At 45.2% G+C, this 18310-nt stretch overlaps 1 protein-coding gene across 1 annotated transcript in view; it reads left to right on the top strand.

The window, feature by feature from the left end:
* Positions 1-18310, top strand: part of ADAMTS16 (ADAM metallopeptidase with thrombospondin type 1 motif 16) — a 153569-nt gene that overhangs the window by 46833 nt on the left and 88426 nt on the right. Inside the window, exons 8-9 of the mRNA XM_072958938.1 lie at positions 1082-1187; positions 8872-9009. Coding sequence (XP_072815039.1) covers positions 1082-1187; positions 8872-9009 — 244 coding nt within the window. The remainder of the gene's footprint in view (positions 1-1081; positions 1188-8871; positions 9010-18310) is intronic.

Below are 18310 nucleotides of genomic sequence, written 5' to 3'. Positions count from 1 at the left end.
ACGTTCCCAGTGCTCAGCGTATCTTGGTGGCATTTTACACTATAATAACTATAGTATAAATATAATATAATAAATACAACATAATGAAAGTTTTTTATACTTTTCCAAATAGTGTCAAGCCCGGGGTGCCACTGGCCAAAGCTCTCTTGGACCTGTTTCTAACTCCCTGTTTCTTCCCAAGAGCTCAGGGAAGAAAGGTCTTTCTTACAGAAACTTCCAGGTAGGACTCAGTTTCATAGGGGTGAGTCCTGGCTGCTTGCTCTCAGAAAGGCCTGCGCACAAGGCTGGCCCTGCGGGCTTCTGAGAACTTAGGACGCGAGGGTTCCCACCGCCCCGCCTGGCAGGCGCGGCTCGCTGGCCTGCTCTGTATGCAGGCCGCGGCTTCCGTGGAACACCACTGTCCTCCTGGGAGCCGGGCTTTGGGGCCGTGCCAGGCGAGGGCTGCTGTGTGGCCAGCTCCCAGCCCAAGCCTGTGTCTGTGACGAGCATTCCTGTTGGGCAGCGCGTCCACCTGTCGGGGCAGTTAGGTCCCCACTGTGCGTCTGCCCGGACGCCCGCACCTGGTTCCCCCGGCTTCCCCCATGGGCTGTGCCCTCCGCAGGTTTTTCTCTGTGTCCTTTTATTCATAGTAAGTTACACCCACCAGTATGACACATGTGAGTCCTGTGAACAAATCCTCCATCCGGGGCAGCCTTGGGGACCTCCTGACACACTCGTTCTCTACAAAACTTTTTTGGGGGGTTTTGAGAACATAGATGTTTATAGAAAAAGACAGAAATTTTCCTCCATCTGTAGGGAATCCCCTTTTCAACGTCACCCCAGTTGTGACCTGTGACTTGAAAGCCACATAGAGCCGTGGACTGGTTTTCACAGAGAAAGGACAAGCCCCCTCCTCGTCCCACATTATTAAGGGCCATTTATATGATTGTCCAAGGGTTTCCTGATTCATATCTCACCTGACAAAGATGGGAGACAGATTTCTCTAAAGGACAGAGGAAAAGGCACCCATACGATGCGCCCTCCTTCTTTATGTTACTGCAACCCTGCTCCTGTGTGTTCTCTGGGTCTCTGTGTCCTGCAGGCTTCGCGCCCATAAGTGGAATGTGTAGTAAATATCGCAGCTGCACGATTAATGAAGATACAGGTCTTGGACTGGCTTTCACCATCGCCCACGAGTCTGGACACAAGTAAGTGCATCTCCCCGGGACAGGGGAGCCCGGGGTCCTTTCCAGAACAGATGAGGGTCGTAGAGATGCTGATGCAGTCGGTCAGGTCTGTAGGGGGCTCACCCGGATGCAGCAGGAGGTTGGGGGCAGCTAGAAGTGCTCACCTGGGTACTTGCTCCGTTCCGAGGGGCCGTGCACGTGTCCGCACTGTGCCGGCCTCTCCTTCCTTCCTGCTGGCACAGCCTGCTCTGCCCGTCTCTGCTCCTTGGTCCTGTGTTTTAAACTTGGTCCTGTGGGGTGAGCTTTCTCCTGCAGGGGGACCCCATGTGACTGAGGATGGTGACGAGCCCTCCCCTGGTAACATGTTTCTCCCCAGATTGTTCTCAAAGCCTCTCATACTTTGTGGAGGTGGGTTTTGATGGGTGTGCAGGGTTTGGGACATGCAGGAACAAGACTGAGGGCCTGGTAGGAGCTGGTTTGCTGCCAGCATCCCCGCGTGGTCCGTTTGAAATGGGGCAGGGTTGGGGTGAGTGGGGAGCCCAGGGCCTGGGCACTGACGGACGCTGGTGTGGGACACGAAGCTCTCGGCAGCCGATGGCTTGTCATTAGCAGGGCCTTTTTTTTATTGAAGTGCAGTCAGTTTACAATGCTGTGTCAGCTCCTGGTGTGCTCACAGTGCTTCAGTCATACACGAACGTACGTATACTCGTTTTCAGATTCTCTTCCACTGCAGGTGACTACGAGACACTGAATATAGCCCCCCGTGCTGTGCAGTAGGACCTGTTGCTTCTCTCCTCTGCACACAGGAGACAGCACCGGCATGTGCCGGAGGGCGAGCAGTGCCTCTGTGAGCGAGACGCTTACCTCCCTCCCAAGGAGGACGCGCCCCTGCCGGGTGCGTGGTCGCTGCTGTTCTTGCAGGAAGTTCCTTTGTCTGGTGGTCCACACGCCGTCTCGCCTTGAGGGACCTCCTATTTCTAAAAGGTTTCTTTCTGACCCATTTGGCCCTCCGGCCGACTCCTGCCATCGCCCTGGGGAGTGTGAGCCCAGCGGTGGAGATGCAGGTGTTCTGCTGGATGGCAACGTGTCCAGGTTTCTCCTTGAAACTTCACAGCCAGGAATGACAGTTTTTCCATTTTTGGTTTCATCCTCATTTTATTTGCAAATCACAGAACTTACAAAATTCAGGATATGTGAGTTGGTTTTTGCAAAGCCCCCTTCTCCATCCCATAGAAATGTGACTGCGGTCACTCATACCACCAGCCTGTTCAAAGCATCTGTGTGTGCAGTGTGTGTGTGTGTGTGTGTGTGCACATGCATGTGTGCGTGTGTATACAGTGTGTGTGTACAATGTGTGTGTATACAGTATGTGTATGCGTGTGTGTGCAGTGTGAGCGTGTGTATGCATAAAGTGTGTGTGCACGTGTGTGTGTATACAGTGCATGTGTGTATGTGTGTGTCTGTGTATAGTGTGTGTGTGCGTGTGTGTGCAGTGTGTGTGCATGTGTGTGTACAGCGTGTGCATGTGTTCAGTGTGTGTGTGTGTGTGTGTGTGTGTACAGTGTGTCCTGGCCTCACTGGAGTCTCAGAGGTCCTGCAGACTGTGTGTGTGAACTGCTGACCTGAAAGTGAAGCTTTCTGTCTTGTGACCAGTCCCTTCATCACTGCAGGTAATGATTGACTTTTTCAGTGCCTAGAAAATTGCACCTACACTTTATAAAGCTTTCAGTTCCATCATAATTGTATTCTTAATAGGCTGCTAGAGTTAAAACTTCAAAAACTCTCATTATTTTAACGACACGGGGCTCTTGCTGTCCTCTGAACCATACCTGAATTTAATTAAACAATCAAGGTAAGAAATATTTAAGTGACCGAGGGCTGAGCAAGCCAGCATCCGACAATCAGTTGCGATGTGGGCAGTGGCGGCACCGGCAGGCGCAGGGGATGAATTTGACCAAATTAAATTTGATACATTCAAAACTAGGCTCTCAGTCTTCATGTCAGCAAGTATCAGCGTTTGCTTTTATTTTTTTCTTAATCGTCAACTATTCATATTTCCTCTCATCCCTAGAGCTGGGTCTGGATGACAAAACAGTTTCTTCTAAATAAGAGAAAAGTGTTTTTACTTTCAAGTGGGAACATAAATGGGAGGAAGGAAAGGAGCTTGAGATCTGGATGAAGGAGGGTCCTGCCCTCATAGAATTAACCAGAAAGTCTTAAACTGCTTCTTGTGATGCTGATGTTTAGAGAACGTTGTGCAAGAACTGGAGGGACTGGGAGCTCTAAACATTTGACGTCACCAATGAAATAGCTTCTGATCGTATTGAGGAAACAGGAAATGTATGTAAGAGATGTGCAAATTACTAATCATTCTATATAAAATAGATCAACAACAAGTTTCTACTGCAGAGCACAGGGAACTATATTCAATATCCCATAATAACCTACAGTGAAAAAGAACATGAAAATGAATTTCTGTATGTGCATGCGTGACTGAAACATTGTGCTTGCACCAGAAACTGACACACGTTGTAAACTGACTATACTTCAGTAAAAGCAAAAAAGGCACGTGCTAACTGCCAGAACAAGGGATCGTAATGGCAGTGATAACGTTGACAAAGTAAGGGTGACACCTGCTCTTTGTGGGGCAAGTTCACATGGCGCTCAAAGCGTGGAAACCCATGGGGACAACCTCTTCTCCTCCCCCCACTAGCCTGGCGGGTAGACGGAGCCGAGTGTCGAGCAGCGCGCGGGGTGGGCGCCGGGAGGCCGGGGCGAGCAGGCGGCCGGTGAAGGGGGCGTGATTCTGGCACGTGTTTTCTGCGGCTCCTGCGTAATGAGAGGGCGGACTCGGGAACCACACCCCGCGCATCTCTAGTCGAAAACGAAAACGAGCACATCTAGTCAGTTCGGTTATTTAGTAACGACTGTTCCTCAGAGGAGGAACTGTCTGATGCTCGGATCAAACAGCACACCTTAATCTTGTCCTTGGCAACAAGCACCAAGCAGAGTCATTCTGTGCCTTATGAATGAAGAAGTCATTTTACGTAAGTCTTTATGAAACATCCTGTTGTACAGATGAATTTTACTTCTTTTTTTTTACATTCAGAGGGCATTATTCAGGGTGGAGGAGAGCTTCTCTGAGCCTTTCAGACATAGGCTTCCTAACTTTTAACTCAAAGATTCAGTTAATGTCCAGCCGGCTTCTTCTGCTAAGTTCTGTTGTTTTCATCTCAAGACATCTTGTGGTTTCTACTGGGGAATCTGACCTAAACAATAGAAATTGCTAAGGACCAGTGGTTGGATGTGTGTTGGAAAAGGGAGAAGAGAGACTGAACCAGAAGCAAGGATGTGTGTCTCCTTTAGTGTGCAGGGCAGAGCCAGGACTGGTGCAGGGTGAGCTTCCTGCTTGTGTTACATCCCTTGTAACAGCACGTGTGGTTTCCTAGATGCAGGTGTTGAAGAATTGGTACCCACATAGTGAGGACTCAATGACATATTTTGGAGATCATGTCATTTGGGCGTGAGTCCGTTTCAAAAACTCTCATTTGTTAAGGGAAGTCACGCCATTTGATGGGTAGGGCCCCTGGCTCGGATTCCAGATACACTGAGGTTTTCCCACAGTGTGACAGTGAAGAGGGTGCATTGCCTCATCTTTCTGTGAGTTTCTATCTGCAAAACCAGGAGAGCCTGTGAGAGCCTCCACAGGTGTGTGCAGGTGTCACTTCAGTGTATTATTTGAGCTGAGCATTCCTTCTGCATAAAATAGGCTTAAATACTTAATTGGCATGATCACAACAGACCATCAGGACGATATGAAACCTACTGTGCTTAGAGATACCCATGATCCATCACTTTGTCTTCCATCTGTTCCCCTAACTACTGACCTAATCACCAGACACAATTTGCATTCTGCCAGCCTAGCATTGTGTAGGATTCTATAAGAAGATAGCGATCCATGCCCTCCAAACGTCTAAAGAAAGATAAAATAGACACGGCACAGAAGGGATCAAGCAGTGAGGGCTGTGGGTATTGGAGGAGACACAAGGATAATCAGGGAGATCTTCCTGGAAGAAGCAGCATTGGCATGCTAATACCATTTGGCACAAGGATACTTGGCTGGTGATGTCAGGTGCCCTTTCAAGCATTTGATGCTCATGAGTATGCCTCACCGATTTGTGCCTGTGTTCTGTCATCCGCCTGAGCCCCTCTAGCTGGGTCAGGGAGGTGCTGGGTGATTTTAAAGATTTGTAGAATATCCAGGCAAGCGGCTCCTTAAAGATCACCTGGTCTGTTGCTCATCAGGCTGCCCTCCGAGAGAGCCCCAGCAGGCCGGAGGGTTATTTCTTACCAATTTTATTTACTGTCATTTCTCTTAAGATTTTTGTTTGTTTTTGTGTCCAAAAAGTATTTGAAACACATTGACCTTTGACTGAATGACCCCCACACTCCCCACCACACACACAGAACATATGTATCCAAGTGATTTCTGCCATTTGATGTTGAGAGATTTAAATCACAGAAAAAGATAGATATTTTGGATTTTCCTTTTTGACATGCATGGTGCCAGGTATTCCGAACAGTTTAAGAGGAAGGTTTTATTGTCCCATATTATAGGTGAGGAAACTGAGTTGCAGGGGCTTGAGAAATTTGCCCCGAATCACACCACTTGAAATGACAGAGACAAGACCCCAGCAGAGGTCCCCCCACCTCCACACCCATGTTTTTCCAGGTCATCTGCCCTGCCCTGGCCCCATGAGTCCCCCGTCAGCTTCCGGCCTCTCAAGGGGGTGAGTTTGCTTCTTGGAAAGCCTGCCTCAGGGCTCTAGACAAGTAGGTCCTACACGTGGTACTATTCTCATGACCAGGGTGTGACTCAGCATCCAGATGACTTTGGTCCATGGTTACTTTGAAGGGTTTCTCATTTCTTTAACCACTGCTGTCTGATCAGCCTGAAAGGTTTGATGCAAGCTCTGAAAATCCTTGGCTGTTCATCACTGAAGGTGCTTCATTAGTAGTGAAGAAATGCTTGTTGATGTGATTGAATAACATGAGAAAATTCTATAGAAGACATTAAAAGCACCTGATGTTGGATGTAATTCTCAAGTCCAGTATAATCTGAAATTATGTTTACACTTTGGGTATTTGAGTTGGTGTCATTGCTGAAAGGTTGTTTTTTATTCATTCAACAAACATCAGTGGAGTACCTGCTATGGGTGAGTGAATCCACTGGCGCTGGGGCTCTGAGCCTCTGTTCTCTAGAAATGGATAAGCTAGTAGGTAAGAGAAAAAAATCTATTTATTGTTTTAACATTTGGGGTGACAACTGTTTTGAATAAAGTGCTGTGGTTCATGGAAGCAAAAAAATGTCTGGAATGTATAACTTCAATGGTAATTTTATTTCTGGGTTGCCAAATACCAACGTTATCTTAAAAATGTGTCCAAGTCATTCTTCCATGACTTTGTTAATGTTAATATCAAATGTGGTCACTGTGTGATCCGTTCATGCCACTGTGCAGGCACCCACCACAGTACAGCATGTGGGCTTTGCACGGCTTACAAACACAGCTTGAGGCGCAGTAGTGCAGAGGTTTGGGTGGGCATCAGAATCACTATATTGTGTTAGAATGCTCCCCAGTGCTGGAGCCTAACTCCCAACTTACTAAATAAAAAATCTACCCAGGTGGGCTTTGGGGAGCCACATGCGTGCTGCCTTTTCTCAGATATCCTGATACTCAGCAAAGCCTGAGAATCAATGGTAGAAAGAATCACTGAAAATACCTTCCATGAAAATGTTTAAGACCAAGACATCCCCAGACCTGGGAAGCTGTGGCTTTGAATCCCCTAGAAATGTAGGCAGAAGTGGTAGCAGGTGTATCCAGGGCACTTGCTGGACCACAACGTGTCTTCCTTATATCCAGAGCGAGGAGCAGCCGGGGGAGGGGGCTTTGGAATCTCGTTTTGATGGCTCTCTCCCGGAGGCAGCCTCCACGTGGTTACAGTCTGAATCGTCTCCCTTGACAGGGCATCTTTCCTCTGCCAGATGGGTGCCCTGGCTTACACGGATTGCGTTTCATAGGACTTCAGAGAAATGGGGGAAGGCCGAAATGGCTCCAGCTATGTCACCCTTGGTACTGAGCAGGGGTTTTGCAGAAATTTGACAGTGTTCATGGCCAGATTTCCTTGGTTTCCGGTTACACTGTTGCTTGGGTCCGCCTGGGCTCTGATGTCAGAGGATGGGGTTCCAGTCCCGACTCTGAGACCCTGGATGAGCCTGTCTCCAGCCCTCAGTCTTGCTGTCCTTGTGTTAAGTCTACCTTGTAGGCTTGCAGTGAGGTTTAAGTTAGAGAACAGAGGTAATGTGCTTAGTACCCTATCTGAAAAATAGTGCTCACGAGTGGGGACTGATACTTCTACTGACAGTATTGAACAGCTCAAAAAAAACAAAAAACCAAAAAAACAGTGAAGTTCCCACCCTCCTTGCCGCAAGTGTGGATTCCTCGGCCGCCTTGTGGAGCCCACTTCCCCCGTGTTGGGGTCTTCTATCCCCGCGGCCTTCCCTCCACTCATCACCGCGTTCTCGGAGGCAGAAAGTCCCCAGACCCAGTGAGCACCTGTCCTCTGCTCTCCCCCTCTCCTGCGTCTCCCCTTCCCTCTGCATCCCACCCAGTGGGAACTGCTCTCTGGGGATCCATACAGTGGTTGGGTGGGTACCAGACATTCATGGCCAGCAATGGCTTGACTGTCCAAGAACATATCTGCTCTAATGGGAAGTCTTCGGGGTCTTGGCGCTCCCAGGTCCCCCAGGCTCTCCTCCCAAGGCAGCAAGCTGTGCTCCTCTGAAGTGGCTGACGGTGGCAGTGGGAGGGCTCCTACAGGTCTGGCTTCCGGAAGGTGAGGAGAAGCGACTCCGCGGGGAGAGGCGGCAGCTCGGCCAGCGGGCCTCCCGCAGCTGCAGGGCTGCGCTTCTCCGGTGGGCAGCCCGGGGGCGCTGTTGGGGGTCCCCACGGCCACTGTGGGCGTCCCCAGGGGCTGAGCCGGGGCTGGAGCGCCAGAGTGGCCGCTCTTCAGTCAAGAGTCGCGCCCTCAAGCAGCGGCCTCAGGCCAGAGCAGCCGCAGCTGCTCGCGGGCGCCCGCGCAGACGCGTCCCCGGAGGGCGCGGCGCTCGGGCCAGGCCCCGCGGCAGGGCGGCCCGGGGCGCGCGCAGGCCCGGTGGCGGGGGGGTGCGGCCAGGCCCGGGCAGGCGCGCGGCGTCGGCGCCCCGGGAGCGGCTGCCGCTGCCGGGCGGGCCTCGCGCTGGGGGAGCGTCAGACTGACCTGCGGAGCCTGCGTCTGGGGTTCTGGCCACCGCCTGCAAGTCGTGGCCGCACTGCTGAGCGGAGGAGTGCGGCGCGAAGACAGGCGGACTGCCCCCTGCGGCCCGCAGCGTGCGTTTTTATGCTGAGAACACCTGCCCTTCGCGGCCGCCTGGGCGTGGGCCCCGCTCGGCGTTGGTGTGTGTTTCCAAACAGCTCCCCCAGGGTGGCTCCTCAGGAAAGGTCTAGGACGCGGCTTTCTGCACCGCTTGGCTGTTAGCGCTCTTTCTTCTGCTGCACCCGCAGGCAGAAGAAGGGGCGTCTTCACGGTGTTGATTTGAGTTTGTCAGAGCGTGTCAGACAGCTGAAACTCTTCCTTGTTTTGAAAGAACCATTTGTGTCTCTCCTAGCTTTGGCATGGTCCACGATGGAGAAGGGAACGTGTGCAAAAAGTCAGAGGGCAACATAATGTCCCCCACGTTGGCAGGACGCAACGGGGTCTTCTCCTGGTCACCCTGCAGCCGCCAGTACCTGCACAAATTTTTAAGGTAGGAGCCCCTGAAGCTGACTGTGTGTCTCTCGGTGCCTTTGATGCTCTGCGTGGTCGGCCTAACCCTGTCTGAGCAGCTCCAGCCCCAGGGGCAACTTCCCCGGAAGGTCCCCATTTAAGGCATCTCGAGACATTCATTTGACCAAAGAGTTTACCGAGTTTCTTCAGTCTTAATCCAACATCATTTGACCTTTAACCTCAAAAGAAGCCCATGAGATACTTACCAAAGCAAAGTATTTGTCACTAAAATTTAAGCTTTTTAAAAAAAATTCTTCTATAACTAGACATTTTTCAGTCCATAATTTTTTTAATTTTTTAATGTTTTTAAATATTTTTTCTTGCAGTCAATTGAGATATGATTGACATACCATGAATTATTTTTTCTTGCAAAATACATTTCTTATTAGGAAGAAAAAAAATGAGTATATAAACCTTCACCTGGGTCTAAAATCCTATGATTTTAAGAATTATTTTTAGAAGCTTTTATTATAGTTCTAATTCACTTAGGGTGTAGACCACTGGGGAGATTGGGTTTGATCCCCTGAAAAAGTAAGTTTTAAACTTTTAGAGAAATAAGGGACTTTAAGAAACATTTTGGATCTGCTAGTAAAGTGGATTATCCCCCAAATGTCAATGGCTTTGAAGTTTGGCTTAAACTGGAAACTGCAATTCTGTTCCAAACTCACGTGACGCGCCATCACAGGGCAGTGAGCTCTTGGCCCCATGTGGTCACTCATGCCGTCACTCAGAGACCCAGGTTCCTTCCATCCTGTGGCTCTTTCCTCCTCAAGGACTCAGTTCCTCGCTGCAACCAGCTGGTGGCTGAGAAAAGAGGGAGCTCTGGAGGGGGTGCAGGACAGGGGCCGTGCTCCTGAAAGTGGGAACTCAGCCAGTGGCCCTCAGCGCAAGGGGTGGGGATGAGCAACACTGTCCATCTGTGTGCCCTAGAGGAAAGGGACGTGAGGGTGAGTAAAGAGAGGGGTGTCCGTGCTGTGCTAGCGACTCCAAGTCACATCACAGCTGCAGTAACTGAGACCCAGAGGCACTATATAGTTAGTGGCAGAAATGAGAGTAAAGCCGGCGCATTCTGGACCCTAGACGTAGCCTTCGTCCACTAATCCCAAGAACCACGGATGCAAAAGTGGAGGAAAAGTAAGTCTGTGGCAGTCATAGCTGTTGCTTTTGTTTTTATTGGTAGGTGCTTAACAAAATTACTTGGTTCAAATACTGAAAAAAAAAAAAAAAAGAAAAGGGACATTTCTCCTGCTTCATTATTTTTCTTCAGTATTGCTTTGACAATTCTGGGTCTTTTGTGATTCTATATATCATATAATAAATTTTAAGATCATTTGTTCTAGTTTGGTGAAAAATGTCCTAAGTAATTTGATAGGGATCACATTAAATCTGTAGATTGCTTTCGGCAGTATGGCCATTTTAACAAAACTGATTCTTCCAATCCAAGAGCATGGGATGTCTTTCCATTTCTTTAAGTTATCTTTAATTTCCTTAATAAATGTTTTATAGTTCTCTTCATATAAGTCTTTCACCTCCTTGGTCAGGTTTATTCCTAAGGATTTTATTTTTTTGATGCAATTTTAAAAAGGACTTTTTTTTTTACTTTCCTCTTCTGATATTTCATTGTTAGTGTAAAGAAATGCAACTGATGACTGTATGTTAATCTTGTAACCTGCTACCTTGCCGAATTCTTTTATCAGCTCTAGTAGTTTTTGTGTGGAGCCCTTAGGGTTTTCTATATATAGTATCGTGTCATCTGCATATAATGACAGTTTTACCTCTTCTCTTTCAATTTGGATCCCTTTTATTTCTTTTCTTGTCTGATTCCTGTGGCTAGGACTTCCAACTCGATGTTGAATAGAAGTGGTGAGAGTGGGCATCCTTGTCTTGTTCCAGATTTTAACAGGAAGGCTTTTAACTTTTCACCGCTGAGTATTACATTGGTTGTGGATTTGACATAAACAGCTTTTTATTATGTTGAAGTATGTTCCCTCTATACCCATTTTGGTAAGAGGTTTTATCATAAACAGGTGTTGAATTTTATCAAATACTTTTTCTGCATCTATTGAGATGATCGTGTGATTTTTGTCTCTTCTTTTGTTGATGTGATGTATCACATTGATATGCATACGTTGAACCATCCTTGTGTCCCTGGGGTGAATTCAGCTTGACTGTAGAATATAATCATTTTTATGTTGTTGTATTTGGTTTTTGAATATTTTGGTTAAAAATGTTTGCATCTGTGTTCATCAAAGATATTGGCCTGGACCTAGAGATAGTCATACTAGGTGAAGTAAGTCACAAAGAGAAAGAAAAGTGCATATGATATCACTTATATATGGAATCTAAACCAAAAAAATGACACAAATTTACAAAACAGAAACAGACTCACAGACATAGAAAACAAACCTATGGTTACCAGTGGGGAAGGGGAGAGTGGAGGGATAAATTGGGAGTTTGGGATTTGCAGATACAAACTACTATATAAAAATGGACAAACAACAAGGTCCTACTGCCTAGCACAGGGAACTATATTCAATATCTTGTAATGGCCTATAATGAAAAAGAATATGAAAAGGAATATATATATATAAAACTGAATCACTATATTATACACCAGAAAGTAATATGTTGTAAACCAACATTTAAACAACTTAAAAAAAAAAAAGATGAGGGACAGTCTTTGCTTAGAAAGTAGGTAGTTAGTAGAACTCCCAGGTTTGCAGCCAGACAGCTCATCTCTTTGAAGATGCCTTATCTCTGAAAGTCGACCCAGGGCCCAGCTGTGTGGACACGAGAGCTGAGCTGCTGGGTCCACCTGGACTCCTCCACGATTCCTTCTCTTCCCTTCTGAACACACGTTTCTGGGACTGGACGGCAGGACCTGGAATAGACAGTGGTTGGATATTTTCATTCCTCATGGGAGACCTGCCCACGTCCATTTCAGGAGCATCATTGTTTCTTTGGCCCCGAGAGGGATAGCTTCTCTCATTGAGAAGGGAGGACACATTCATGCATGAGACAGACGTGTACTTAACCAGACCCAGGGGAGGGTGGTGTGCGCTCTCACACAGACACACGCACGTGCAGTCGTCTGCTGATTCTTCTAAAGGAGACACAAAGCTTGTGCTTCCTCATTTTCAAAATCCTCGAATGCCGGCAGGAAGTGAGGGGAAATGGACAACTGTGTCCAGGTCTCACTGAACACGTTCACGTTTCTGCGATTCAGCAAAGGAAGCCTAAGAATTATGACCCATTGCAATTCCGTACTCTTGGGAAAAAATAGCAAACAAAACCACCTCACCTTAAGTGTTTGTAACAGATTATCACAAGAAAATAATTAGTGGAATTATTTTTATAAAAAGTCAGCTAGAGGGGAAAAACAAACGGAGGAAGACCGAGGAAAACCACACAACGGGCAGACCCTAAAGAGCCGTCTTGCAAAAGGGCTAAGACCTTTCTAGACACCAACGCAGGAAGGAAGACATAATCAGCCCATGTTAACAGACATTAGGGCAAATACCAATTTTTGTAAGGGAAACAAAGCTTTTATCAGCATAGTATTATTTAAAAACATGTAACTATATAAGTGTGTATATAAACAGAACTATAGATTTATACAAGTGCATGCATTTATAAAAATATTTTTATATGTGTATAAATACACTTTATGTTCACATAATACTTTATATATTATACATTTGCAATATAAGATCTAGTTTACATATTTGTAATAAGAAAATTATATGTATATGCCATATAGCGAATGTTTATAGATGTTAACAAACACAAAAAAATGAAAACATTGGCAGAAAGTACCTCAGTGTACCTGTACATACCCTTCCCCGTGTCACCTGATGACACGCATGTGACCCCCCCCCCACTTATGCCCGCCTCTGGACCTCACACCAGGGTGGCTCCGTCCTGCCAGTCCACCCAGGCCCCAGGAGCGCTGGCTCTTGCTGTCCTGGTTTTCTCTCTTTCTTTCTTATTTTTTCATTATAGCCCCTTTTCTTTTTTTCTGTTGCACAAATTAAGCCGTGTGTGTCTAGCACGCCATTTGGGGAGGGTTATGTGAGTGTTTCTGCTGGTTTTACATCCCGTGTGGTGTTCAATCTCTGATGGGCGGCTCCCCCACACCCACCGGGGGCAGTGAGCCCGCGGCGGGTTCACCTTTCATGCTGCCTCTGCCATCACTTCTCCAGGCCTTGTAACACGGCTTCTGAGCTGCCTCCTGACCGTCAGCCTCGGGGGCCCCCCCGCAGCTGCAGTCCTTCCTCACTGCCTTAGCTGAGAACTCAGGTAAGATAGTGCACCAGCGAGGGGCATGGTGACTGCTTTCCAGATTTTATGCCACCCAGGAAGAGTGAGGATTTGGTGGATAATTTCCTGGTAATATAAACCTATTTCTAGGAATATATCCTTGATCATTTTTTTAAATTTCTGCTATCAGAAAAGGCAGTGTTCACATTATTCTTCAACTGACCTTACCTAGTGGGCCCATCCAGCCTTGCTCTTCCCTGTGCCGTGTTCTCTTGGAGTCAAGTTCGGGGTTGTTAGCATTGTGTTTAGCTGTTCCCTGCAGCCGTTCAAGTTTGTTTGATGTTGTGTGTGTGTGTGTGTGTGTGTGTGTGTGGATTCTGCTTTCTCTAATGAAGACATGCATTCACTTTATACTCACAGTGCTCTTGTTTGTACTAATGAAGAAAATTTTGAGTTTTCTGTATCCCAAATCCTGTCTATAAATTTCTAGATTCTTCTAAAAAAGTGTTGTTTTTTCAACTTAATGGTTATGAGGAAGATATATGAACAGTTTCAGTTTTTCAAAATACGCTCTGGCAACTTGAAAACCAAGGATGCAAAGTGTCGGCGTGCAGTGAGAACCAGCATCACAGAAGAGTCCAGAAAAAGTTTTTAAATTGCCAAGAAAGATAGGAAACTCATGGGAAAAACCAGTTATATGTTTAGAGAATAACCATTTTGATGACATTAAATGTAGGCTGTAATCTTCAAATCAGAACATGACCCCGAGAATGATTTTGGCGTTTAAAGCCATTTTGTTTGGTGATCCTGAGTGGGTAAGCTCTGCTGAAGTCTGCCTGCTGGTTTTTGTGCTAATCGGTAAAGCCTTCTGCAGCCAAACAGTAATAAGCATTTATTTTCAACGACTTTGCTAATTTCTTTGGTCCACAAAATTATAAACAAATATCAAGACTTTGCTTGTTTCCAAATTTGTTTTCTTGAAAGATTACATTTTCCCAGAAAGCCTCTCATCATATTCACTAAGGTTCACTGCACGTGAAGCGACCAGTTGCGGACTAGACGTGTCCACAGTGCACCAGTCCTGGTTTTTTGTTGGCTTAATGATTCTGGGACTATCTTATTTTACATGTTTGCTGACTTCCTTATTTTGATTATTTCCAAGTAATCAAAATAGTGTTATATTCTCCACCAGTTAGTTGTCTATTTGGACATGATCCCAAAAGTGAGTAAGGCTAACTTAAAGATAAAACTGCTTTATTTTATTAGCAGTCCAGCATTGGGTATTGGAAAAAATATATAATAAGGGAGCTCAACTGGCCTAAAGTTGTCAGCACGGCTCTCCTCCATACTTGGGAGAGTCAGGGACAGACATGTGTCTGCAGTCAATTCCTCAACCTCGTCAGTAAAGACATGTGTCATTTCCTATGAGCAGACACAGACCTCATCCCGTTTCCTCATGTCTGTGTCTGGGAGGCCTGGGACTCCGGGGAATTATAGTTCATTATTTTAAACTTAATGACAACATGGACTCGTCCTCAGGTTGCTTTTTAAAACCTTGAATCATGCACTGCTGACCAGTGAAGACACCTCACCTCCCATCAGGGGAGTCTGCACCAGCACACGAGAAAGGTCATCACAGCACAGCTGGAGCTGAGGGGTGCCCGGGGGCCCTGCCATGCCCCAGACCCCCTGCTCAATGGGAAAATTCGACTTGGCCTGAGAGTCCATGAAGCATGCTTTTGGGCAAAATGGACATAATACATTTCTTGCTCTGCTGTGCAACGTTCATCTTAAGGAAAGCAAGCCAACGAGTCATGGCTGATTGTAGTTCCTGTAAAACTGGAGCCTGGGGAGTGGGCACCGCCGTGCAGTAGAGCAGCAGAGGGAATCCGAGCTCATGTCCAGATCAGGACGTCAGCACTGAGGTCTGCGAAGCCTTGACCTTGGCAAGTAGTATGACCTTTTCTGGGTTCCCCCGTTTTCTTACTTGGAAAAAGAGGGAACACAAGTAAAACGTCTTTACAGCCATGAACCAGAGCAGGAGAAGGACTTGGAACTATTGTTGTGAAACCTCTGACCTTGCCTTATTTTCTTCATTAACATTATTTTTGTTGTGGTTAAACATATATGTATAGAAAAGTACAAAATTACAAGGGTACAGCTCAAAGACTTGTCATACAGTGAATCTCTGTCACAATACGGAGCATTTACAGTAGCCAAGATGTGGGAACAGCCTAAGTGTCCTTTAGTGGATGAATGAGTAAAGAAAATGAAAGCTGGGTCTATGTATTTATATGTATGTAGTATACATATATGATGTAAGTGTGGCATTTATATGTATATATGTACTATATCTATACACACACACGACGGGATATCACTCAGCTGCGAGAAAGAAGGAAAGCCTGCTATTTATGACAAATGGATAGATTTTGAGGGCATTATGCCAAGTGACATAAGTCAGAGAAAAGACAGTTGCTATATTATCTCACTTCTATATGGAATCTAATAATCAATCAATCAATCAAACTCTTAGAGATTAGATTGGTAGTTTGTAAGGGCCTGGTGAGTCGGGGGAAGTCACGGGTGAACATGGTCAAACTTCCGGTTATAAGATGAAGGAGTCCTGGGACTGTCACATACAGCACAGTGACCACAGTTAACAGTACCGTATTTCATATTTGAAACTTGCTAAGAGAGTAGATCTTGAAAGTTCCAACTACCAAAAAAAAAGTAACTATGTGAAGTAATGGATGTGTTAACTAACCTAAAAAAATATATATATATATATGTATATAAAAACATGGTTATCCCCCCACAGCCCCCTTCTCCAAGCCTATCATCGCCTCTACTTCCCAAAGATAACCGTTCTCCTGACACAGAATCCATAGGCTAGCTTTGCCTGTTTTTGAACTTCCTGTGAATGGAATCATGAGTTATGTGCTATTTTGTGTCTGGGGTCTTTAGCTAAATAATTTGATTATGAGATTCATCCTTGTTGCTGCATAAAAATACAGCATTCATTTACTTATTTTTAATTGCATGGATATATTACAATTTATTAATCCATTCTGTTGGTGGTAGACGTTTGAGTTTCCAATCTTTGACTACTATGAGAAATATTACTATAAATATTCTTTCAGTTAACACATATCTCACTGATTATACATAGGAGTGGAGCTGCAGGGTCATAAATATATATGTACAGTGTCAGTAGACACTGCCAAATAGCTTCTAAGAGATTATGCAAAGTTACAGCCCCATGAGCAGTTATGAACATGCAAATGCTCCAGATCCTTGTCAGTACTTGATCTTGCTGATCTTTTTCATTGTAGCTAATCTGTGGGTCTGTAGTGGTGGGGCACAGTGGTAATGAATGAGGCTGAATACATTTTTACATGTTTAATGACCACCTGAAAAACCTCTTTGGTAAAGTGCCAGTGCAAATCTGTTGTGCATTTATTTAAATTAGGCTCTCTTATTTTTCTTATCTCCTATGATGGGAGTACTTTATATACTCTGAACACTTAACCCCTTTTTTATAACACTTTTTTATTGAGTTACTGTCATTTTACAATTTGTGTCAAATTCCAGTGTAGAACACAATTTTTTAGTTATACATGAACATACATATATTCACTGTCAAGTTTTTTTTTCACTGTGAGCTACCACAAGATCTTGTATATATTTCTCTGTGCTATACAGTATAATCTTTTTTGTCTATTCTGCATTTGCCTATCTGTGAATTTTGAACTCCCAGTCTGTCCCTTCCCACCCCCCGCCCCCTTGGCAACCACAGTTTGTATTCTATGTCTATGAGCCTGTTTCTGTTTTATATTTATGTTAATTTTTTTTCAGATTCCATATATGAGTGATCTCATATGGTATTTTTCTTTCCCTTTCTGGCTTACTTCACTTAGAATGACATTCTCCAGGGACTTCCATGTTGCTGCAAATGTCATTATGTTGTCGTTTTTATGGCTGAATAGTATTCCATTGTATAAATATACCACCTCTTCTTTATCCAGTCATCTGTTGATGGACATTTAGGCTGTTTTCATGTCTTGGCTATTGTAAAGAATGCTGCTATGGACATTGGGGTGCAGGTGTCTTTTTGAAGTAGGGTTCCTTCTGGATATATCCCCAGGAGTGGGATTACTGGGTCATATGGTAAGTCTATTCCTAGTCTTTTGAGGAATCTCCATACTGTTTTCCAAAATGGCTGCACCAAACTGCATTCTCACCAGCAGTGCAGGAGGGACTTTAAAAAATGGAAAGATATCCCATGCTCCTGGATTGGAAGAATCAATATTGTTAAAATGGTCACATTGCCCAAGGCAATCTACAGATTTAATACAATCCATATCAAATTACCCAGGACATATTTCACAGAACTAGAACAAATCATAATAAGATTTATATGGAACCACAAAAGACCTAGAATTGCCAAAGCATTACTGAAGAAAAAGAGTCTGGAGGAATAACTCTCCCAGACTTCAGACAATACTATAGAGCTACAGTAATCAAGGCAGCATGGTATTGGTACAAAAAACAGACATATGGACCAATGGAACAGAACAGAGAGCCCAGAAATGAACCCACAAACTTTTGGTCAACTAATCTTCGACAAAGGAGGCAAGAATATACAATGGAATAAAGACGATCTCTTCAGCAAATGGTGTTGAGAAAACTGGACAGCAGCATGTAAAGCAGTGAAGCTAGAACACTCCCTTACACCACACACAAAAATAAACTCAAAGTGGATAAAAGACTTAAACATAAGACAAGATACAATAAACCTCCTAGAAGAAAATATAGGCAAAACATCATCTGACATACATTTCTCAAAAATGTTCTCCTAGGGCAGTCTACCCAAGCAATAGAAACAAAAGCAAGAATAAACAAATGGGACCTAATGAAACTTACAAGCTTCTGCACAGCAAAGGAAACCATAAGTAAAACAAAATGACAACCTATGGAATGGGAGAAAATTTTTTTCAAATGATGAAACTGAACACTTT

Source organism: Vicugna pacos, chromosome 3 (assembly GCF_048564905.1).
Source record: "Vicugna pacos chromosome 3, VicPac4, whole genome shotgun sequence".
Lineage (NCBI taxonomy): Eukaryota > Metazoa > Chordata > Mammalia > Artiodactyla > Camelidae > Vicugna > Vicugna pacos.
The sequence above is the reverse complement of the archived record's forward strand: the minus strand, read 5'-3'. Positions and strand labels throughout refer to the sequence as shown.